This window comes from Xiphophorus couchianus, chromosome 16 (assembly GCF_001444195.1).
Source record: "Xiphophorus couchianus chromosome 16, X_couchianus-1.0, whole genome shotgun sequence".
Classification (NCBI taxonomy): Eukaryota; Metazoa; Chordata; class Actinopteri; order Cyprinodontiformes; family Poeciliidae; genus Xiphophorus; species Xiphophorus couchianus.
The window spans coordinates 9,883,024-9,907,786 of NC_040243.1; the positions used below are offsets into that span (position 1 = coordinate 9,883,024).

At 42.7% G+C, this 24,763-nt stretch overlaps 1 protein-coding gene across 2 annotated transcripts in view; it reads left to right on the top strand.

The window, feature by feature from the left end:
- Nucleotides 1-24,763, top strand: part of adgrl1a (adhesion G protein-coupled receptor L1a) — a 112,377-nt gene that overhangs the window by 81,529 nt on the left and 6,085 nt on the right. For both annotated transcript variants that reach the window (XM_028043157.1, XM_028043158.1), the window contains 17 exons: nt 743-1,070; nt 1,968-2,267; nt 4,050-4,153; nt 5,149-5,334; nt 5,487-5,525; nt 7,718-7,898; nt 7,998-8,120; nt 8,964-9,172; nt 13,710-13,883; nt 14,451-14,654; nt 15,221-15,441; nt 15,749-15,815; nt 15,961-16,052; nt 16,149-16,317; nt 17,459-17,614; nt 19,801-19,897; nt 23,223-23,345. In XM_028043157.1, coding sequence (XP_027898958.1) covers nt 743-1,070; nt 1,968-2,267; nt 4,050-4,153; nt 5,149-5,334; nt 5,487-5,525; nt 7,718-7,898; nt 7,998-8,120; nt 8,964-9,172; nt 13,710-13,883; nt 14,451-14,654; nt 15,221-15,441; nt 15,749-15,815; nt 15,961-16,052; nt 16,149-16,317; nt 17,459-17,614; nt 19,801-19,897; nt 23,223-23,345 — 2,773 coding nt within the window. The remainder of the gene's footprint in view (nt 1-742; nt 1,071-1,967; nt 2,268-4,049; nt 4,154-5,148; nt 5,335-5,486; nt 5,526-7,717; nt 7,899-7,997; nt 8,121-8,963; nt 9,173-13,709; nt 13,884-14,450; nt 14,655-15,220; nt 15,442-15,748; nt 15,816-15,960; nt 16,053-16,148; nt 16,318-17,458; nt 17,615-19,800; nt 19,898-23,222; nt 23,346-24,763) is intronic.

Sequence of the window (24,763 nt, forward strand, 5' to 3'; positions counted from 1 at the left end):
GATAAAAAGAGCAATATAAATATAATCAGAAATATTTTGGGTCACATTGTAAATCCCATCATATGAAGAAATATCTTTGCTAGCAAGATTAGTATTTGATTTATTTTACATTGCATCTGGTCTACAAAACAAATCATTTTGACTTTGGAGATATTATGACCTAAAAAGATGCGCTTCATCCTCGATAATACCAGGATGCATTGCTTTTTCTTTGTTTGTAAAATTATCTCAAAATGGGATCCCTCAGTGAAGAGTTGGTTTAGTATATATTACTATTTTAATATAAGTTATTTAATTTGTTTGTTTTAAAACATATAAGTCTTATCTCCTAAAGAGCTCAAACAAATAAATCACTAACCTGTGGCAAACGTTTAAGCTTACTGAGATTGAGTTACTTTGGAAAGAGAGTTGTCAAACATTTGAATCTTTATATGTGCAAACTGGACACATCTCAAACTCTGGAGCTGTAATTGCAGCAAAAGATGGTTTCACAAAGTATTGACTCAAACAGGGTAACTATATAGACGTGGTCTGTAGATTTTTAAATGTGAAATCCTAAAAGTTCAATGCCTTTTCCTTTCATATCGCAATGAGACACTTCTTTGTGTTGATTTATTATGGAATATCCCCTAAAAATACATTAAAGTTTGTGTTTGTATTGTCACAATATATATATTTTTTAAAACGCTGTAAAGCTCTCTGACTAACTACTTAGTCTTTTTAATTTTCTCTGCACCCGCAGGTTAACCCTTATACGCTACGCTTTGAAGGCACCTGGGAGACGAGCTTCGACAAGAGGATGGCATCCAATGCCTTCATGGCTTGTGGCGTTCTGTACGCGGTGCGCTCAGTCTACCAGGACGATGACAGCGAAGCAGGCGGAGACCTGGTGATGTATGCCTACAACACCAATCGTGCGCGTGAGGAGCCGGTCAACATCGCTTTTCCGAACCCCTACCAATATGTATCCTCTGTGGACTACAACCCTCGAGACAACCAGCTGTATGTCTGGAATAACTACAACGTGCTGCGCTACCCGCTCGAGTTCGGGCCACCAGACCCCACCACTGGTGAGCAATGATTCCAAGGAAAGCATATGGTGACATAATGTGCTATGATGGAATCGTTAACCAGGAACTTGTGCTTTGTCTCGCAGACAGTTTGTTCAAATTTGTAAAATGCTCTTTCAGCAACAGCTTAAATATTTTAGTCTGCACCACATGCTATTTCTTTTGATCTGAGAAACTCTTCAGATGGTGCATGTAAGATATGCTTCTTTGAATTTCGAGGATTGCAAATTATCCACCAGCGTGTTAGTAATAATATGGAATAGCTTTTTTCTCATACGACTGCTGTGGCACCTCATATCAAGTTGAATGTGTCATGAATAATGAAAAAGTCATCACCTGATAAACTGGAATGTCAAAAAGGGTGTGGCATGCTGCTTTTCGGCAGTTCATCCGTGTGAGGGGACGGCTGCGATGTGCTGAGAGTCTGAGCTGCATACAGACGGGCAAGAAGCTGAGATTAGGCGTAGAGAGAAACGAGGTGGAGACGAGCAGGCGGCAGCACTCGCAGAGCCGCACGCTGACTCTGTGTTTGATCTGCTAGGATTTTGTAGTTGTGATGTGTTGCTTTCATCTTCACATTAGGTTTGGTTGTTAGTGATGGTGACTTCTCTGATGCATTTGATAAATTATTAATTTATCTCTGAATTGTGATGATGCGGTTCTCCCCGGCGCCTCCTTTCTGCTCTGCAGAGTTTCTTTGAGAAGCTTAAAAAATAGTTTGTCACCCCGGTTACGGAGTAACTGCTTTTTGAACTAAGCTTCTGAGGAACATCTTGCATTCATATGTCCTTCGTTTCTTAATTTCCTTGATGTATAATTTGTTGTTTGATTTCTCACAAATGATCAACAGCCTCTATTAAGACGCAAACTCTCTGTTACCACTCAATTTACTCTCAGGCCCTCTGACCACCACCCAAGTGACCCCTACTCCACCATCAAGAGCATTCACCTCCAGTGCAAGTCCCTCTACCGTACGACCTCTGGCCCCCACCTCACGCCCTATCGGTTCCATTAACAAGCATCCCGATCTGCGTCCAATCACAGCCACTGTACCTGTCACTCGCCGGCCACCTCCTCCTCCTGCTCCTCAAGGCCCAGATCGGCCTTTTTGTGAAACTCAGCTCATTCGGGGAATCCAGTGGCCAACCACTCAGCGAGGGGAAACTGTGGACCGTCCCTGTCCTAAAGGATCTTTAGGTAAGGATATCAGCATGTAGCTCTTCTGTTTAAAAAGCACTCATACTGCATTTTAAACGGCAAGGAATTCATTGTATTTAACTGGGATTTTATAGACCAACACAAGGTAGATAATAATTGTGCAGCAGAAGGATACAGGTGCTCAAAATTTCCCCCCAATTAATATCTGAAAAGTGGGTCATGCATCTACAGTATATTCAGCAATTCTAAAAATGTATTTTTTGCAAGCTGAGTTAGGTTGGACAAATACAGATGGCCTCACATTTTCTTGCAACAAAACGTCAATTGTTTTTAGTTGGGTCATTGTGATATGTGAATATGATTTGATGTAAACCATTTTATTGTGATTTTGGCTGTATACCTTGGGTGTTATTCAGCTGGAAGGTGATTAACACATTTTGCAGCTTCTAGTTTTCTTACAGAATTCAGCTCCAAACTGTATAAAATTTTTCAGATTTATACTTTAAGCTGGTGTGTCACATACAAGCCTTATAAATTCCATTAAAGCTTGTGGTTTTAACAGGGTGTGTACACTGTATGTTCTTGCACACTTCTGTTTTAAATTTTCCCATAATGCATATATCCCATCTTTGTAAGTCCTTGTGCCGTATATATTCTCACACATTCCCAAGCCGTCAGGATGTTTGTGCTCTCCTGCTTGTTTTTTTTTCCACTACTACCTCCTTCTGTCCCCATGCTGGTCCCACCAGTGTGCGCCGTCTCTGAGGACTCGCAGATAAAAGCTCGTCCTCCATAAATGAAAGGCTCATCTCCCACAGAAACAGAGCTGATTGAAAGTGGCACATAATGAAATGAAAGGCCACACAACACGGACATCACTTTCCTCCGTATTATTTGCCATACTTTCAGACATCTAGCCTTCAAAAACAAAAAGAAATCAAACAAAGAACGATATCTCACTCAGTCTTCCTCTCGAATTGTTTTTGTTGGTTTTTTGATGTTATCTTAATTTTAAATTAGCAGCAGATGTAATTGCTCATCATGAATCAGTTCTGTGATCGATAAAGGAGAGAATGAGAAAGTTGAAAAGAGAAAGAAGCAAATCAGCAGGCGAGAGCGAGAAAGAAGCAGATAAAACAAAACCACATCTGCTATGATCCCTCTATGACTACGAAGCATTGCTCCATTATCTCTATCATCTATGCTCGTCCAATTTGCTTCCCTCTTTGTCCTATGTGGTAACCGTCCTCTTCTCCTCCGCCTTGTCTTTGTGACTTGATGTTGGGTATTTGTGTTAGCAGCAGCAGCAGATAGACCCCTCCCCGCTTCTGTCCCTGCATGGTGTCCTTCCTCTGAACCCTCGCACTGAGCAAAAACACCAGAGTGGAAATGAGATTCTGCGGAAGGCGCACACTTCCATCAGGTGTTTTTATTTGACAGTGAGGAATCATACCTGATATTCTTTATGTGTGACTGTGTGCAGAGATGAAATATTATGTGAAGGTACAAGAATACAGTAGGCCCCCCTTCGTCTTTCCTCCTGTGTTCACTGACTTTATCGTCTTTTTTAACCTTTTTCCATTCAGTCTCATTTCTCTCTCTGTTTTCCTCTTCTTCCCTCCTTCTTCATATTCATCTTCAAACACTTTGAGTATTGCATATTTAAATTTAATTGTGTTTAATTCTGCTAGGCTAAAACTATCACAAGCTCTCTTTGTTCATCCCTCTCCTTCACACTGTCCCCTTTAATTGCAGTCACCTAATGCTTATTATCTCTCCATTCCCCTCTACCCGTCTTCCTCCTACCTGCCTTTTCTCCAGGCATTGCTTCTTTCCAGTGTTTGGCGGACCAGGTCATTTGGAACCCACGGGGTCCTGACCTGAGTAACTGCACCTCCCCATGGGTCAACCAGGTGGCACAGAAGGTGAGACCCAGAGCCACATCCCTGGTCAGAGGTCTGTCCCTTTCTTCTGCCCTTCTCCCCTGGACACCTTCCCTGTCCACACATGATAAAACATTAACATACATCCAAGGCTGTCCTGATTAAAATAGAGGTCTTTTATTACAAGGCGTGTGCTCATGGTGATTAATTAATAATTTTTTTTCACCCCACAAATATAATTAGATTAATGCTAGCCTGCATTTGTTGCAAAAAAGCCCCCAAGACTCCTGCAGTTTCACAATTCTTGCAAAGTTTGGCTCACATTTACTGTAAAACAAGACACATAAACCTTTTTTTCTGCCTGGTCTTAAATCAGAACAAATTTGCCTGTCACGTAAGAATTCAAGTTTGTTTGTTTGTTTTTTTTTGCTAAATGATAAATAAAAGTGAGAATTTATTGGCATGGTTATGTTCAGATATTTATGTAAATCTTATAAGAATTCCTATTTGCAATTTCCAACCCTGCTCACAAATGTGAGATCAGGGCTTTGTTATGGCCACAGCAAATATCGATCTCTGCCTTCAGCTGTGTCTTACTTCTGCGCAGTAACTAAACTTCATAGCCTCATACCGATCCACAGGCATTTATGCTTAGATATAATTAAATATCAAAACCACATGTGTGATCAAAGCAGCTAAATTGGGTGTATTAATTATTTCTCCATGCATATTGCTGATGGATTTCCTTGAAACATTTCTAAAGCGTGTGGGTGTGTGCTTTGAAGGACAAATGGTATCACCCTTTAAAGAACTGCCATTGGAAGAATCCACTTTACCAGAAAAAAATCAATTGCAGCTGCAACGAGTTTGCAGCGACTGCAATTTGCCGGTGAAAAACGTCTAAGAATAACAAAGACTTCATGGTGCATTCTGCACGGTTTGTCTTTATTTAAAAGGATACAAAACCACCTAATATTAGAGGGAATTCTGTGTGTGGGATTGGCAAATAAATCTGAACATTTCCTTCTCTTCTATAGATAAAGAGTGGGGAGAATGCTCCTAATATAGCCAGTGAGCTGGTGAACCACACGCGAGGCCGGATCCAAGCCGGTGATATTAGTTCAACTGTCCGGCTGATTGAGCAGCTGCTGGATATACTGGACGCCCAGCTTCAAGCCCTGAAGCCCAGAAATAAAGAATCAGCTGGACGAAACTACAATAAGGTACAAGAAGGTGTAATTGAACACACGCACAAATCAAACGGTAGAAAGCAACATTCTGGTTCTTTTGTACTGCATAGACTATTAAACATTTTAGTATCTTTCTTTTTCTTTTTGCAGTTGAATAAATCCAAGCTTTGTTTTCTTCTCTCCAGTTCCAGAAGCGGGAGCAGAATTGTCGGGCATACATCCAGGTAGGCGTTTTTCTTTTATCCGTCTTCTTTAAATGCCTGGAATCAAACTGTTCTGAGACTTTGAATAACTGAGGCAAGATTAAACTCTGGAGCAGACTGGGTTTGTGTGGATGAAATTCCTCAGGCACCATAGCAGAATTAATGTCCTGTCTTTGGGATAATCACTTACAAAACCTCTGGTTTGTGCTGAAGGACAGACAGTATTCACTGTAATTAAATGTATTCCACACATTAAAATAACTTAATCTGTATATTATTTATTTATTTTTTACTGCTGGTGTTATTGTTATGTATATTTGTAAAAATGTGTCACTTCATAAAGAACTCATCTCCATTCAGCATAATCCTGCTGTGCTGTGATGGAGCTTAAGGTATATGTTTAATATCAGCCTTGGCCTCATCATCTTGCACAATAAGGTACAATATCTGTCGCTTGGAGAAAATCTAATTTGACTACACTATGAAAAGCAACAGTTTGTCTTATGACACCCTTCTTTGCGATTTCAATATGTATGCAATATCTTTGGCTCTGGGAAAGCTCTTATCTAATATCAAGAAAAAGCATTGTGTATGCTGCTTTGTAATGATAAAATGCAGCACTCTGCAGCAGCCAGTCTTTTATGCGCCTTGACCTCTCTGCATCCTGCTGTAATATGACCCCCACGTCTTATGATCCCCGTTTGTGCAGGATGAATGCAAAGCTTGCGGTGCCGAATGTTACAGGGCTATTACTTTGTGTCACTTGCTGCAAGGTAGCTTTGCATAATAACCACTGATCCAAGGATAACATACAAACATCCTCGGCCTTTTTTCTCTGCCACGAATGGAGTGCATTCTGATGCTCGATTCATTTTCTTAACGGCAATGCTCTTTATTCCACACAGCAGTCTATCCTTCATTTTGAGAGGTCTGAGCAAGAGAATTACATGATTCATCAAGCAGGCTACTCCAATAAATTGGATAGCTGATACAACCATCAAAATTGCCATTAAATGAATTGTAAGTGTGAAATAGAATGGTAATATGTCTGACATGGCATAATAACAAATTTATTGCAGGAGCCTGGTAAGCTTCTAGGAAATAATTATAGTAAACTTGTAAGTTAAATATCTTATCAAACATATTTGGACTGCATCATTTAATACACAAAATAAAGCATTACAAATACACTGATAAGCAAATTCAGGAGCAAACTGGTAATTAATGATAGGTAATTAACAGCTAATAGCACTTCCTGAGAAAAGAGTCAGACTCTTAAAAACAGTGTTAATGAGCGACTGCCTGATAATTAGTCATCCAGAATTAGGCTTACTCAGAATTGGATATGAAGTGACGCAAAACCGAAAAGTAATAATCATTACTGTCATTACTATAGAGATGTATCAATCACATGTTCTGAAGCCATTTCAGATCACCATTTCCAATAGATTTTTACCAATTATTAAATCAAGATCATTTATACTGCGTTAGTTGAAGAATTAACTGCCTTAACTTCTGCTTACAGTAAAATGAAAGAATTATGTTCTGAAAGTCAAGATAGAAACAATAAAATCCTTCACACTGCCCTCCAGGACCAGCATTGGTATCTATTCCTTTGCTATGTTTGGATACCAATCCTCAAAGTTTCTCAATAAAGTAGTAAAATACCCACAAGATGAATGCAGAAGACAAACAAAATATACCTTCTATGTGGATCTGTTTGTTAAATGTTAAATGTAATTACAGATTTAGTAGATTCTTACCTTGACTGTGAGATTTCCTCACAGATAACAGATTAATCGGGACTGTTCAGAAAGATCAAGCAGAGCATCAATGAATTTTCTGCTATTTGTTGATCTTTAACTTTCTGCTTCTTTCTCTGACTTCAATATGAAACGCCTCAAGGAAATGAAAATTAGTCTTCTCTTAGAACCAGTTTCCACATGAATACTGTCGTTGATGACATGAGCTGTTAGTGTATAGGTATTGGGCACTAGATCAGTAAAAAAATATGTCTTAGAATATTTGTCAGAAAAAAACATTCTTGTAATTGACCGCAATTATCTTGTTCTGGTCACCAATAGTTATTTGTAGTCACTATAACCCTGTTGTTATTGTTGTTGTTGGAATTTTGACTTCTGTAAGTCCTCTTAATACAAAAGTAAGACATTTTTGATAATATAGTCTACGCATATGACATGTTTCTGCTCCAGGCGGTTGTTCAGACGGTGGACAACTTGCTCCGTCCTGAGGCGCTGGACTCTTGGCAGGACATGAACAGCACAGAGCAGGCTCACACCGCCACCATGCTCCTGGATGTCCTGGAAAAAGGAGCTTTCCTCCTGGCCAACAACATGTATGGGAACCGCTTCTCCGACCGAGCCCCCAGCGTCGGTGAGAGAAAAGTTTTGTTTGTTTTATGGACAGTGACGGACTCCGATCCACCGGGTGAAGCTCTGCCTCAGGTTCACGGCTCTGTCTTTTCACCACCAGATCTGGAGGTGCACGTCGTCAACACAGAAATGGACCTTCAGGACTTGTCATTCCCACAGAATTATGCCAGCGACAGCACCATTCAGCTGTCAGCCTCCACCATCAAGCAGTACAGTCGCAACGGTCAGCGGCCTTCACTCCTCCTCTTCCTCGCGCCCTACGTCTGAAAGACTGCACTGTCCTCAGCAGCTCACTCGCTTATGTTTTCATTTGCATTTTTGTGCAATCTTAAAACAATCTGCATGCAGTTGACTAAGTTATTGGTTCATAATAACAGCCTAATCAGATTAACAAAAGCGCTGAGACAATTTCTTTTCTTGATGGTTTCTTAACAGCAGTCTTAATAGAATAGCTGGGGAGGCGTGTAGATTACAATCGGCCCCAGCTTGGCACAGCTATCTCAGCACTCTTTCTCCATTCTTTTCCTCATTGCCTTGCTTAGTCTTTCCACCATCTTATCCCCGTGTCACATCTCTCTTGTTTCCACCTCCCCCCTTCCCACCGCTTCATCCTTTCTCTCTCCCCTCCTCATTCAGCAGCCCCCCCATCCCTACCCTCCCTCTGTTTTCTGCCTCCGCTAGATTCTGCAGTGGGAACGAGATTAGAATGATTGAAACAAACCCACATGAAATATTCATATGGAATAATAAGAGATCTGTGAATGCTTGAGGGATGAATGTTCCATTGCCCTCCACATTAAATCTCGCTCTCTTGCACCAGTCAAAATGAAACGGTCCTTACCATCATTCTAACCTTCACTAACTCCCTCTCTCCATCTCCCTTTCACTCACTCCGTCACTCTCTGCTCTCTGTCTCTGCCATTTTTGTTGCTGTTTCCATATCATGCCCTCATTTCTCTATTTTACTTCCTCCCTCATGGTTTCGTGCAGCTCCCCTTTTTAAATAACTATGATCGTTTTCACACCTTATTATTAATTTCTTGCTCTCTCATGTAATCTTTTGCAGGACAAGTAAAAGTGGTGTTCATTCTGTACAAAAATTTGGGATCTTTCTTGTCCACTGAGAATGCTACGGTGAAAATAGAAATGGAGGGATCGAACTATGAGAGGAAACGACTAGCGGTCAACTCCCATGTAATCGCCGCCTCCATCAACAAAGAGTCCAGCAGAGTGTTTCTCACTCAGCCGGTCATCTTCACGCTCAAACATCTTCAGGTAGCATTATTTCTTTGTTTTGGGGGGGGGGGGGGGGGGTCATATTTAAATGGTTTAAGTCGTCAAACAAAACCTGAAATTTTCAAATGCTGTTGTCATGTATTGAAGAAGAAATGTTATCCAAATCATTCTGGACTTTTGTCCTTGTTAAATCATGAATTAACTGTTAACTATTATATGGAAGCTGAGTTCAATTTCACTGGCCACATTCAGGCCTGATTACTAAGAAATTGTTCAAATCGAATATTTTAGACATGAAGTAGGATTACAAATCCCAAACAGCAAAACATTATGCCATGATCTGAGACATTTAAGGAGAGATAAGACCCAAATTCATTCACATCAGTCCGGAATACTTACAAAGCCATTTTTAAAAATTTGGGACTTCAGCAAACCACAATTATACACTAAAGGAGACTTTGTGAAAAACTTTGTGAACCTTCAAAGTGCTGTCTGACTTACCAAAATAAAAGCTTGCAGGTGACTCGACAAAAAACATGTAAAGCATTGAAGATCTTATTTGCTTTGGTTAACACCCATGTTTGTTTAAAAGTCAGAAAAAGGAGAGAGAGAGCAAAAATATGCCCGGAAAAGTCTCAGAAAACCATAAAATTGTTTTCTGATTTTATGACTCACAAGGCTCCTCCATGGGCTGCCACCTTATCGTGGTGGAGGGGTTTGAGTGCCCCAATGATCCTAGGAGCTATGCTGTCTGGGGCTTCATGCCCCTGGTAGGGTCACCCAAGGCAGACAGGTCCTAGGTGAGGGACCAGACAAAGTGCAGCCTGAAGACCCCAATGATGAGTAAAAACATTGGACTTGGTGTTCCCTCGCCCGGACGCGGGTCACCGGGACCCCACTCTGGAGCCAGGCCTGGAGGGGGGGCACGATGGCGAGCGTCTGGTGGCCGGGCTTTTACCCATGGAGCCCGGCCGGGCTCAGCCCGAAGAGGAAACATGGGCCCCCCCTCCCATGGCCCCACCACCCGTGGGAGGGGCCATAGGGGTCGGGTGCACTGTGTGATGGGTGGCGGCCAAGGGAGGGGACCCTGGCGGTCCGATCCTCGGTTGCAGAAACTGGCTCTTGGGACGTGGAATGTCACCTCTCTGGTGGGGAAGGAGCCGGAGCTAGTGCGTGAGGTCGAGAGGTTCCGGCTAGAAATAGTCGGTCTCACCTCGACGCATGGCTCTGGTTCTGGAACCAGTCTCCTTGAGAGGGGCTGGACATACTTCCACTCTGGAGTTGCCCAGGGAGAGAGACGTCGGGCAGGAGTGGGCATACTTGTTGCTCCCCATCTCGGCGCCTGTACGTTGGGGTTCACCCCGGTGAACGAGAGGGTAGCATCCCTCCGCCTACGGGTGGGGGGACGGGTTCTGACTGTCGTTTGTGCTTACGGGCTGAACGACAGTTCAGATTACCCACCCTTTTTGGAGTCCTTAGAGGGGGTACTGGAGAGTGCTCCTCCTGGGGACTCCCTTGTTCTGCTGGGGGACTTCAACGCTCACGTGGGCAACGACAGTGAGACCTGGAGGGGCGTGGTTGGGAGGAACGGCCCGCCCGACCTGAACTCGAGCGGTGTTCTGTTGCTGGACTTCTGTGCTCGCCATGGATTGTCCATAACGAACACCATGTTTAAGCATAAGGGTGTCCATATGTGCACTTGGCACCAGGACACCCTAGGCCGCAGTTCGATGATCGACTTTGTCATCGTTTCATCGGATCTGCGGCCGTATGTCTTGGACACTCGGGTGAAGAGAGGTGCGGAGCTGTCCACTGACCACTACCTGGTGGTGAGTTGGCTCCGGTGGTGGGGGCGAAAGCCGGTCAGACCTGACAGGCCCAAACGTGTTGTGAGGGTCTGCTGGGAACGTCTGGCGGAATCCCCTGTGAGACGGAGCTTTAACTCCCATCTCCGGCAAAACTTCGAACACGTCCCGGGGGAGGTGGGGGACATGGAGTCTGAGTGGACTGTGTTCCGTGCCTCCATTGTCGAGGCGGCCGATCGGAGCTGTGGCCGCAAGGTTGTCGGTGCCTGTCGCGGCGGCAACCCTCGAACCCGTTGGTGGACACCTTCGGTGAGGGATGCCGTCAGGCTGAAGAAGGAGTCCTATCGGGCCTTTTTGGCCTGTGGGACTCCGGAAGCAGCTGATGGGTACCGGCGGGCGAAGCGGCATGCGGCTCGGGCGGTTGCTGAGGCAAAAACTCGGGCATGGGAGGAGTTTGGAGAGGCCATGGAGAAAGACTTCCGCACGGCTTCGAGGCGATTCTGGTCCACCATCCGGCGTCTCAGGGGGGGGAAGCGGTGCAGCACAAACACTGTTTATAGTGGGGATGGTGTGCTGCTGACCTCTACTCGGGACGTTGTGGGTCGGTGGGCAGAGTACTTCGAAGACCTCCTCAATCCCACCAACATGCCTTCCACTGAGGAAGCGGAGCCTGGGGACTCTGGGTTGGGCTCTCCAATCTCTGGGGGCGAGGTTGCCGAGGTGGTTAAAAAGCTCCTCGGTGGCAAGGCCCCGGGGGTGGATGAGATCCGCCCGGAGTTCCTTAAGGCTCTGGATGTTGTAGGGTTGTGTTGGTTGACGCGGCTCTGCAATATCGCATGGACATCGGGGGCAGTTCCCCTGGATTGGCAGACTGGGGTGGTGGTCCCCCTGTTCAAAAAGGGGGACCGGAGGGTGTGCTCCAATTATAGAGGGGTCACACTCTTAAGCCTCCCTGGCAAGGTCTATTCAGGGGTCCTGGAGAGGAGGGTCCGTCGGATAGTCGAACCTCGGATTCAGGAAGAGCAGTGTGGTTTTCGTCCTGGTCGTGGAACACTGGACCAGCTCTACACCCTCGGCAGGGTCCTGGAGGGTGCATGGGAGTTCGCCCAACCAGTCTACATGTGTTTTGTGGACTTGGAGAAGGCGTTCGACCGTGTCCCTCGGGGAGCCCTGTGGGGGGTTCTCCGGGAGTATGGGGTACCGGGCCCTTTGATACGGGCTGTCAGGTCCCTGTATGACCGGTGTCAGAGTCTGGTCCGCATTGCCGGCAGTAAGTCGGGCTCGTTTCCGGTGAGAGTTGGACTCCGCCAGGGCTGCCCTTTGTCACCGATTCTGTTCATCACTTTTATGGACAGAATTTCTAGGCGCAGCCAAGGTGTTGAGGGGATCCAATTTGGTGGCCTTAGGATCTCATCTCTGCTTTTCGCAGACGATGTGGTCCTTTTGGCTTCATCAGATCGTGATCTGCAGCTCTCGCTGGAGCGGTTCGCAGCCGAGTGTGAAGCGGCCGGGATGGGGATCAGTGCCTCCAAATCCGAGGCCATGGTCTTGAGCCGGAAAAGGGTAGAGTGCCTTCTCCGGGTCAGGGGGGTGTCCTGCCCCAAGTGGAGGAGTTTAAGTATCTCGGGATCTTGTTCACGAATGGGGGAAGAAGGGAGCGGGAGATCGACAGGCGGATTGGTGCAGCGTCTGCTGTCAAGCGGGCGCTGTACCGGTCCGTCGTGGTGAAGAGAGAGCTGAGCCAAAAAACGAAGCTCTCGATTTACCGGTCGATCTACGTTCCCACCCTCATCTATGGTCATGAGCTTTGGGTCATGACCGAAAGAACGAGATCGCGGATACAAGCGGCCGAAATGGGTTTTCTCCGTAGGGTGGCTGGGCTCTCCCTTAGAGATAGGGTGAGAAGCTCAGTCATCCGGGAGGGACTCAGAGTAGAGCCGCTGCTCCTTCACATCGAGAGGAGCCAGTTGAGGTGGCTTGGGCATCTGGTCAGGATGCCTCCTGGACGCCTCCCTGGTGAGGTGTTCCGGGCACGTCCCACCGGGAGGAGGCCCCGGGGAAGACCCAGGACACGCTGGAGAGACTATGTCTCTCGGCTGGCCTGGGAACGCCTCGGGATTCCCCCGGAAGAGCTGGAAGAAGTGGCCGGGGAGAGGGAAGTCTGGGCCTCCCTTCTGAAGCTGCTACCCCCGCGACCCGACCTCGGATAAGCGGAGGAAGATGGATGGATGGATGGATGGATGGATGACTCACAAGGCCAAATTTTTAAAGACAGTGCATGCCTTTACATCTGAGGTCAAACTAACAAAATGTGTCATAAAAAGAAAAATTCTCCTACAGTCAAACAATAATCAAAACCATGCCAGGAAGTTCACATTCGAGTGTCTCAAGAAAAAAAAAATGTCAATCAAAATTGAAGTCAATTTTGATTGACTTCAAATACACCAGTTCATGTTTTAAAACTCTTTGTTGTGGCTAAATTAAAATTGTCCTGCAAAGGGAAATGAGCCAAAATTCCTGCACAGAGATGTAAAACACTCATTACCGGTTATCACAAACACTTGATAGCATCTTTGCAGCCAGCAGGTGACAAAACCAGTTATTAGGTTTTTTTTTTTTTTTTTGCATACTGTTGGAGGTGGTTGTTTTGGATAATTGCCCTTATTTAAAGCCGTCATTTAAAATCATATTTTTATGTTTACTCAGGTTACGATTGTCTAAAAAAATGAACACATTTGATGACCACCGTTTGATGACCATCTTTTCTGCAGAACAAGAATTACTACACTCCGAATTGCTCGTTTTGGAACTACTCTGAGCGCTCCATGACGGGTCAGTGGTCGTCGCAGGGCTGCAGGCTGCTGGACACCAACGGCACACACACCACGTGCTCCTGCAGCCACCTCACCAACTTCGCCGTGCTGATGGCTCACCACGAGGCGGATGTAAGGCAGCGAGGGCGTGGCACGTAGACACACATTTAAAATGGAAGTGGGTTAATTTATGCTGACATTCATTCGCGTGAGCATTAGCACTCACTCAGTCACACACCCTCACACACACATGCACAATAATGTTCCCTTCTCAAGGCTGACAAGCTCTTTGTTTTGAATTTTGTCTTTTTCTTCTTTCACACTGACATTCAGGGAGGCAACAGCTTACAAATTCATGTCCCAGTACTTCTAGCTGACATTCACATGAATTTAAATGTCATGTTTTTTTCAGAATGTCTTGTCTTTTGTCTTCACATTTTAGCTCTGTGCATATATTTACAAATATTAAATAAGGCAATTTGGCTCTTTCTCGCCTCTTCCCCCTCTTTCCATCCTTCCCTCTTTTGTTTCTGCTGCTTATCTTCTGTCCCACTATTCTTCCTTCACAACGTTCTATTTTTTTCTGGGGGGTTTTTGTGACATGGGGAAATTGTTTGCTTCTAATCCGACACCCCCACCGTTTTCCTTTCAACACTCCTTACACCTGTTTATTTTCTCTGTCGCTTTTTAATCCGCTAGGGTCGAATGCACGAACTGATCCTGTTCGTCATCACCTGGGTGGGCATCGTCATCTCCCTGGTGTGTCTGGCCATCTGCATCTCCACTTTCTGCTTCCTGCGGGGTCTGCAGACTGACCGCAACACAATCCACAAGAACCTCTGCATCAACCTCTTTATCGCCGAGCTGCTTTTCCTCATCGGTATCGACAAGACGGAATATCATGTGAGTTTTCCAGCCAAAGAGCCTCCTACCCCACCTCCTTTTTATAGATTTTTACGCATGATTTTGTTGTTTTTTTCCCCCCTTGGTAATTAAACACGTGTCCTATTTTTTTTGGCGTTATGAAGCCTCCTTTAGTACTCAATTTACTTGCTTATATGTTGTAAATTAGACAGAGTCAAAAGGTCAGGTTAGTTTCTATGCATAATTAACTTGAGAATGACATTTACAGCACAACTCAGGTGATTTTACAAACTTTTTTCCCACTGAATTACTGTGAAATTGAAGCTGAGGCATTGTGTCATTAATTTACTCTATAAAACCTTTACTAGACAAGGTAATAAATTACCTCTCAATGATATGCGCAGTACCAGTCACCGAGGGGCAGCTTTTCCTTTTTCCCCTCTTTTTTGTGTTCGGTACCTGATAGTGACCCTGTTCTGTCCTCTCCTTGTTTTTCGCTTGGTTAAATGTCTTAATCTCAATGATTCCTCTTACTTCGCCCTAATTTTTTTTTTCTTTCATTCCTCTTCTCTTCTGTCGTCCTTCTTCCTTATCGCTGCCCTCAGATCGTCTGTCCCATCTTTGCTGGCCTTCTCCATTTTTTCTTCTTGGCTGCCTTCTCCTGGATGTGTCTGGAGGGTGTGCAACTGTATCTCATGCTCGTGGAGGTCTTTGAGAGCGAGTACTCACGCAAAAAGTACTACTATCTGTGCGGCTACTGCTTCCCCGCGCTGGTGGTGGGCATCTCGGCAGCCATAGACTACAGGAGCTATGGGACCAAGAAAGCGTACGTGTGAAGACAGGCCTTTTGCACCTGCAGATTGAGAAGTAGGATTATGTTATTCCCCCAGCTGGAAATGTAATATGCAGTGCTGTGTGAGTGGCTCTCGTGCCTCCCCACAGACCGGGTTTTCTGAGTACACTTAGCCGAAGCCCGATTATTAGCCTTTATAACATAATCCGCTGAGACAGGGATGTAATGTGCGCATGCCTGCCAGTGTGTGTGTGTTTTTATGCGTGCACATGACTTGGTGTGTCTGTATGTTTGTTCCTGAGCTTAGCCACATATAACTCTCTCCTCTGTGCCACTCCAGATGCTGGCTGCGAGTGGATAACTACTTCATCTGGAGCTTCATTGGACCTGTGTCATTTGTTATTATGGTATTAGCTTGTCAAACACTATTCTTTACACTTCAGTTTTTCGAATCAAGAGTACTCGTGAGGGATCCTTTTATTTTGGGAAACTACACAATGCAAATACATTTGTGGACAGGATTTGTTAACTTCTTTTATCATGTGTTTGTAGCTCAACCTCATTTTCCTCATGATCACGCTCCATAAAATGATTCGCAATTCTTCAGCACTCAAGCCAGATTCGAGTCGTCTGGATAACATAAAGTTAGTTCTAGTTATTAAATAACCTGAATCAGTATTTCTGTTGAACACTACCCTAGGATGAGCTCTTATTTTCCGGTTTTTGTCCAATTCTCTCAGGTCGTGGGCTCTTGGGGCCATTGCTCTGCTGTTCTTGCTTGGGCTAACATGGGCCTTTGGCCTCCTCTTTATTAATGAGAACACAGTAATCATGGCCTACCTGTTCACCACCTTCAATGCCTTCCAGGGAATGTTCATCTTCATCTTCCATTGTGCCCTGCAGAAGAAGGTACAAAACAAATCGCTTAAAGTCTAGTAAAAATATCCATATTTCTTAAATGTGTTCATATCTTGCTGTTGTTGGAATTGTTTCTTTATAGACCTACTTATAAGGGCATTAATGTGAAATGAAAGAAAGATTTTATATTCTGGTTGTTAGCTAAATATTTTACAAATACAAAAGTATTGTGCCAATTTGTATTAGCCTCCTCCACTTTGATACTCAAGTAATAATTATACAAAATAAAATTCAGTGCAAGCATAGTTGCCTTCAGAAGTCACCTATCATCAGTAATTTGATTCTCTGGAGAACATTAGCAAGCATTATTATAAACACCAAGAAATCTGTCAAAAGTCAAGTATTAATCACATTCTCCATAAATCTGGCCTCAAATAAATCATGTTTCTGTCATAATTACAGTTATGCACAAGCCACCCATTGAACACAACAAACATGCTGTAGCAGTTGCTCTGATCTGATGTAACAAAAATGAAATATAGAAAACTTACACTGAACATCACACCATCCCTGTGTTGAAGCATAGTGGTGGCAGCATCATGATCAGTCTGTTTTAAAAAGAAAAGGACAAACAAGTCTGTTTTTAAACATACCAAGCTGCTAGAAAGATACCTGAAACGACTTGCAGCTGTTTGCATCGGAAGGTGGTTCTTCCACTTAAGAAATATGAATTATTTTTTGTAGGTCATAACATGAAATAATAAAAAAATAAATAAAAGTGTGTGGTTGTGGAGTGAAAATGTTAAATGGGTTTGACTGCTTCTGCAAAGTAGTATAGCGATCATGACACTGATTACATAATGAAAATGTTAACATGCTATATACAGGTATATATATATATATAATTTTAGTAAGCACAGTGTATATGAGTTTGGTGTCACTTCATCCAACCAAAGCCTAGATAATAACAGGGTACTTTAATTAATAATTATATAAAGAAACTCTTAAATCCAGTGGCATAAATAATTAAAATTCATCATGCATGCTTAGATGCATTGCATTTGGTACATTTTTAAATTGCTGAATGAAATACCCAGCTTGCATTCAGCCTTTTGAAACTATATTTTTCAGTTTATGAATCATTCCTTCAACTCGCTCACCTTGCTGGTGTTGTTTTTATTCCTTCTTACAGGTTCATAAGGAGTACAGTAAATGTCTGCGTCACTCCTACTGTTGCAGCCGCTCCTCCACCAACAGCTCCCACGGCTCCCTGAAGAACTCCGGCCTGCGCGCCAACAACCGCTACTACAGCGGCAGCCAAGCTCGCCATGCAGCTGCCCACAGACAGGTGCAGACCAGACAGACTCACTCACAAAACCACCCCGACACACGTCTTTACACACCTTTTGGATAATCGAATTGTGTTTCTCATTGAGGAAATGTGAAGGAAATCTGTCTTTGCCGCAAAATGACTTTACATCTATTTGTTTTTTTTTCTGTGGAGTATAAAGATAAAAAGATTTTTATTTAAATGACTATTTTATTCATTAGAGTAATTTGAATAAAAATCTTTTTATTTTTAAAAAAAAGATAAAAATTTTATTCAATAGAGTCATTGCTAAATAAATAATGCTAAATAATTTTAGCATTATTTAAGAATAATGCTACAAAGAGCTCCGTTATGTACGATTTGGAAACATAAAGTGTTGTATGTGCAGAGGTTAGATTATTTACCAATACCTGTGATTCACAGATTGTTTTCTGGTGAATAACTTACTTTTTCCAGTAATTTATATATTAAGATATATAAATTTAAAATGACACCGCGGTAATACATTTGTTCTGTAGGACAGGGGAATAAAGAGTGTTACATCACCATTTGCATCATTCCAAATAAACAATCCTATTTGATCCGCTTGCATGTTCACAGTTTGTTTTGAAAGTTTCACTGTTGCCTTTCAGGAAAGTGTTGGCAGATCAGTGCTGTACATCAGAGATGACTCATTTAAAGATATCTTTAGAAGCTCATGTATTTATATAGATGCAGAAACCATCACAGAGGAGTTGCTGAAATCCTGTTCATGCTGTGATCTTTGGAGAGACGCATGAGACACAAACAAACATGGCCGAGTATTCTTTACAATCAACAAACAAGCGTTTCCAAAATGTAATAACATGCAACAATTGTATCAGCTACTGCAATCACATCTTGCGCATCGAGAGCTCATTAACCCACCATGATAATGTGGCAAAGTTGCACGCCTCTTTACTCCAAGCCCGAATCTCTTTTGTCTGACATGCTTGTCTATTGTTCTTTGTAGATCACACGAAGCCTCCTGGATTTGATTACATCTGATCAGCTTACACTGATTTACAAAAATCTAGCTACAGCATACTGTATATACAATGTGTCCTCTGGATACATATTCGGACCATACCTTACGGATTTAAATTTAACTAATCATCAGAGTGTTTAATATTACACAAAAATAATCTGTGTAAACACAAACCTCAGTTCTTAAATAATGATTTAATTTCTTAAGGGAAAAAAAAGCCGAACCAGTCCAGCCCTATGTGAAAATGTAATTGCCCCCTAAACTTAATAACTGGTTCTGCCACCCCTGGCAGCAAGCATTTACAATAGCTGGCAATGAGTCTGTCAGAAAGGTTCTGTTAATGTGATTTCTTGATTATACAGGTCAGAAAGTAACCAGGCCTGTGTGTGGAAGCACAAAAATCTTTAGTTATAATAGGCAATTCATGATTTAACAAAAACAGTGATTATTCTTTTACACAGGGCCAAGTTGGTTTGAATGAAAAAAGAAACAATTATTTGGAAACCAGAACTAGAAAACCTGAGTGATCTGGAAGGTTGCTACAAGAACAAAAAGTCTTTAGTGTGTTTTGGTGCCAAGCCAAAGTTGGTTTATAAAACAAGAAAGCATTTTAAGGTCTATTCTCTGAGCTACAGCAAGTCAGTGTAAAAACCTTAGAACTGGGGTGAACTGGCTCTCCATTTTTGTAGTTTTCATGAGAGCACAAGCAGCAGCATTCTGGATCAGCTGAGGCTTTCTGATGGGCTTTTTATGGAGTTGGTTGCAGTAATCAATGTGATTAAAGATAAACACATGGATGAGTTTCTCAAGATCTGCTGGGATATGAACCCTTTAATTCTAGAAATGTTATTCAGGTGATAGAAGGCCGACTTTGTAATTGTCTTTATGTGTCTTTCCAGGTTCAAAGTTGGGTCCATCACTACACCTACATTTTGGGCCTTTTCTGTAGTTTCTAGCTGAGTGCTGACCATTGAACATTCCTCTTTAGGTCCAAAAAATAATTACTTCAGTTTTATTTTATTTATTCAAGGGAATATTGCCATTTTCTAAACAATGACAGAAGACTGACGGTACGCCATTAGGACTGGCCACCACTGTAATTTAATTTGGCCTATTAACCTTTGCTTTATGGCCTGCATCATGTAAATGGGACAAATGTGTGTCATCTGCCACTCACTGCATTCTGCTTTGCCCCCAGAGTCGAATCCGTAGGATGTGGAACGACACGGTTCGAAAGCAGACAGAATCCTCATTCATGGCAGGAGATATCAACAGCACTCCGACGCTCAACCGTGGTGAGACCCTCGCTCTTTCACTTCCTTTGAATTATTCACACTTAAATACTTACAAACACAAATGCAGAACTGACCAAGAGTGGACACAGCAGAGGAAAGAATATTGTAATTCACTGTAAATGTGTTCACACTCCTGTATGCAGGATGATGAAATGTGTGCTCATGCTTTTCTAGTGTAGCTATAAGGTTATTTAGTGATGCAATTTGCAAATAGTGATTATTAGCAGCAAAAGTTTAAACAGATGGTCAAAGACTTCCTCTTTGGGTGGTAAGTTTCGCAACCTGCTGTGTTTCAGTTAGGTGATGCTCACAGCTACTGCAAGTCAGTAATGTCCCGAAGCAACAGCTGAAATATATGGAGCTTGGCTTCTTTCTGCTCTGGAAGGAGGCTTTTTATGTTGCTTTTTTACCTGTTTATCTTGTTTCCTGAGGCAACGTTGGAATGGCTTTGACATACTCTCACCAAAATGCAACAAGATTACAACATAAAAAAATCGTTGAACATTGCCTCTCTTTAAATGTATTTTCTTTGCAGTTGATTTAAGAGGCATAGTGAAGCGGTTGACTTCTGTCCTCTTTATTCCTTTTAGGGTTGTATAAACACAAATTCCTCTGACACTGATATGATGGCAGCACTGAAAAGAGTTGCATCTCGAAACAAACAAATTCATCTTTAAACTGACTTTTAATTGATACAAACTGAAATGCACGATGTTGTGTCAAAACGGATTTAGGTGAGAGTATCAGATGGTTCAGTGGTAAAACAAGTGCAGCATACACAGAGGCTACAGTCCTCAACGCAGCTATCCCAGGTTTGATTCCCGGCCCCGGGCCATTTACTGCATGTTCTTCCACGTCTTCTGCTCTTCCTGTCAAACTATAAGTGAATAAAGGCCACTAGTGCTAAAAACAGATCTGGGTGAACCTACATATAGTTGGTCTTCAGCAGCAGACTATTTTTCACTCACTTGTTTAATTGTTCAAAACAAATATTGAACCAGCCACTCATGTGACAACATCTCAATAAAGTTAGCCTTTTAAATTCAGAAGGCTAAATTTATTGAGATGTTGCCACAGGAGTGGCAACATATATATTGAGATGTCAGAATGGAGAAGATAAGTGATTTAAGTGACATTGCACATGACATGATTGGATCGTAGTTGTCCAACAGGCTGCTCTGAGATTTTCAGAAACTGCTGATTTGCTGTGATTGTCATGTACAACCTCTTTTTTGATTTAGTTAAGAAAAGGCTGTAATTCATACAAGTTCAATGTGAGTGGAGAGCAAAAAATTGGAAACAACAAATTAGGTAGATGAGTTTCACTTTCAACATTTGGAGTAATGCTAACCGTACTCCATGGTATGGATGGTACTTTTAAAAACAACTTTAGACCCCTTAGTATCCAAAGTTGGAATCATTTTGATGCCACAGCTTACCTGAGTAAGTAATCTACAAAGTAATCCAATTTTGAAGTCAATAGCATCTCTAACCTACTAAATAAAGCTCTTACTGGTACCAGAAACACTTTGAAACCTGCTTCCAATAGTCTTCTTTCTTCAAGTTGACTAAATTAGTTTCCTATAAAGTCCTCCTAACTAAAGTTGAGAGAATTTTTCAGCCCGGCATAACAAAGACATATAAAACGCTGGCATCGCTGATTATCGCAGCCTTTTGCAAATGGCGGCGTCACTGCAGCTGCAATCAGTGGCACCAAGATGATCTAGGTTGGCTCAGGTTCCAGACTCGTTTTTTAAGGTGGGGAGGGTCGGTGTTGATCATGACACTGAGGCAGTTGCTAAATCAGCCATCACTCTCTATGCTAATTTCATCCATTTTGTTTTTAATGAACTGATTAGCGTGTGAGCGAACAGGGGGTAATTATTCTAATTGAGGAGAGAGACAGGAGCAAGGCAGGGGGTGAGGACGAGGTGTGTTGCGAGCGAGATAGATAGATGAGAGGTGTCTATGTCAGTCTGTGTCTTTGTGTGGCTCGGTTTGTTGGTTTCTGGAGAGTTTTTTTTTGTCGCAATAGAGCAATCACCAGACCTGGAGGAGACGTACTATGTGGATCACTTCATGATGTGCTGTCAAACACAAACAAATGAGCTGTGAAGCCTTTATTTTCCGTGCGGCTGAGAGAAGTTTGGCAGAAAGTTAAAGAGGAAGGCATCTGGGGAGACATGCATAGTGTAAGACTGTATCATGGAGAAATAATTACAGGGCTGAGTCTGGAGGAGAGATGTGTTATCGCTGCCATCTAAGATCTCTTTGATTTCTTCTGTGCACTTCCGTATGAACCAGAGTCTCTTCCTGACAATAGTAATCTGTCCAGAAAAAAACAACGTATTATACACAGACTGAGAGCATCCCATGCTTCCCCTTGCCCTACTTTTCTTTACACTTTGAGCTACTTTCTTTAATTCTCTACAAGATATTCCCATAAGGAGGTACGCACAGACAGCTAATCCCGACTAATTTGGTGATGCTTGAAAAAATCCTGGCGAGAGGAACTGAGAAAAAGTTGGTGGATTTATCGCAGCAACGCAAGCCAGAGAATGAACAGGAGACAGGCTTGTGCAGCCTGCCAGAAAGATGGACAGAGGAAGTGTAGCAGGAGGGGAAATGACAAATAAATAGCTGTGTGTGAGTGCATTTTTTTTTACTGCTTTTTTAGAATCCCCTTTTTCCTCGCTTTGTGATGAACGGTAGGCAGGGGACCTGAAGGTTGCACTTTGCCTTGGACGACTCTCCGTCATGCTGTCCTATTTTTAATTTCATGGCATTTCTGTTCGAGTTGCCTCAGGCTGGAGCCATACATGGGCATTATACAACAGTCTCAGTGTGCCATTTCTTTGAATTATATTTGTCTTGTAGTGGCATTCACATTTCACTGTGAAATTAACTGTGTTTCCATGACTGCACCCGTAGCCTACATAATGGCATGCATTACTGTTCTCCCCCCATCTGACTACATCGTCATGAACCAAAGGTGGAAGAGGAAGAAAAGAAAAACAATCCCCCAAACAGTGCCCTTCCTCTCAATTTTTTTTTCTTTCCTTTTCCTTTTTGCTCAAAGGTTACAATCAGCAGACGAAAAAACTGAAGGGAATACTGCGAAATGTTTTACTCTATAAAGAAATGGCATGAGAAAATAACCCCATCTGAATAAATAGTAACTATTCTTCTGATTTCAGATGCTATTAGAGTCTGAATTTCAGTGGCACACCTACTGGGTGCTCTGTTTCTGTGTGCATGCATTTAGGGTAAATTTACAGTGATGTTTATGGTTATGCTCATTTTTTCAAATGTTTGCGCTTTGCAGCGACCATGGGCAACCACCTTCTGACAAACCCGGTGTTACAGACCCGCTCTGGTACATCACCCTACAACACTCTGCTGGCTGAAAGCTTCACCCCCCCCTCACCTGGAGTCTTCAACTCCACAGGTTAGCTCCTCATGAACACCTCAGTCTGTGTGGACAATCTTGACAGCACAATATGAGCTCAACTCGCCGTCGTTCTTGCTGTCAGTAGTTTGACGTAGTAGATGCACACTCGCTGCTGTTGAGGGTTTATATGTGTGTGTGTGGGAGCCTTCCCCTTGTATGTGTGTGTGGGTTTTTCCTTTCCCCAGACTATGTAGCTGTCAGACGGATTCACTAGGCTGAGCAGAACAGAGCCAAACAGTGCCTACAGCCTAACCAGCCATCTGGTCAGATCTAGAATCTTCACGAGAACAGCCACAAATTGATTAGAAGTTTAGCTACAGCTGTGACTGCCAGCTTTTTTTAGGAAGGTTTTCCTGTTCCCGAGCAGCAAAAATAGTTGGCTCGAATCACGGTGTCCATAGAAAGGGATCAAATCATCACTGTAGGGGGAGGGGGGGTCCATCTGGATGACGGTCAGTCATATGTGTGTTCATCATGGGAACTGCTCTCCTCTTTTTGGATGCCTTTAGTCACAGATTTAGTCAAATGTGCAGATATTTACAATATTAAATGAAAACTTTGACTTGGTGCTGCTGGTTCATGACTTAGTTTGCAACCGCTGTGCATCACTCCTGGTGGTTTAATGTGAAAGTTTGAGGAGGAGCTCCTGTTAAATATTTTAGGACCTCTCTGTACAATGTATCAAGCCTGATAGCCACAGGCCTAGCAGCCAAGTCATTTTCTGAAAAAGAGTAGTAGGGAATGTAGTGAGCACTTCATTAGAATGTTTAATTACCCACGCCGCCACCAAAGAAGACCGTTGATTAAAGTCAAACTACGCCATTAAAATTTAAGTATGAACACACTTTATACTTTCCAGCCAACTGTGGCTTTTCCTTTGCTGTGAAGAAATCATAGTTTTTTTCTTTGTGGGGTATAGTTCATGAAATAATTGCCACTTCAAAAAAAAAATTTAAAAACTCAGGTAAATTATGTACCACTGTATATTTTACTAACAATTTTCAAAGATGTAGGAATTGGTGGGTTCAAGGTTACCAGAACCCAACTCGGTGCTTGGATGTATTCTGATAAAAAGTAGCTACAAGAGTTATAGATGTTGTTGTTCCTGAGATCAAAAAGCTAATATGATATTTTGGAAAAAATAACATAGCTCTTAACAGCTCAAAATTTGTTATATTAAATCATATTTTTGCAGTATTTCCAGGAGGTTCTCATATTTTTTTCTATTTTAAAAAAGGTTTCTAATAACCCTGTTAGTAATTTTACTCTGTAAATCCCCCTAAAATGTGTATATTGTTCATGTCGACCAGACGATGAATAGCTTACCGAAGGTTATTATTTAACTGTTACTATTTCACTTAGTTGAAGCTGAAGGCAATTGATTGCAGTGGATTTTACTTAGGAACAAGTAAAAT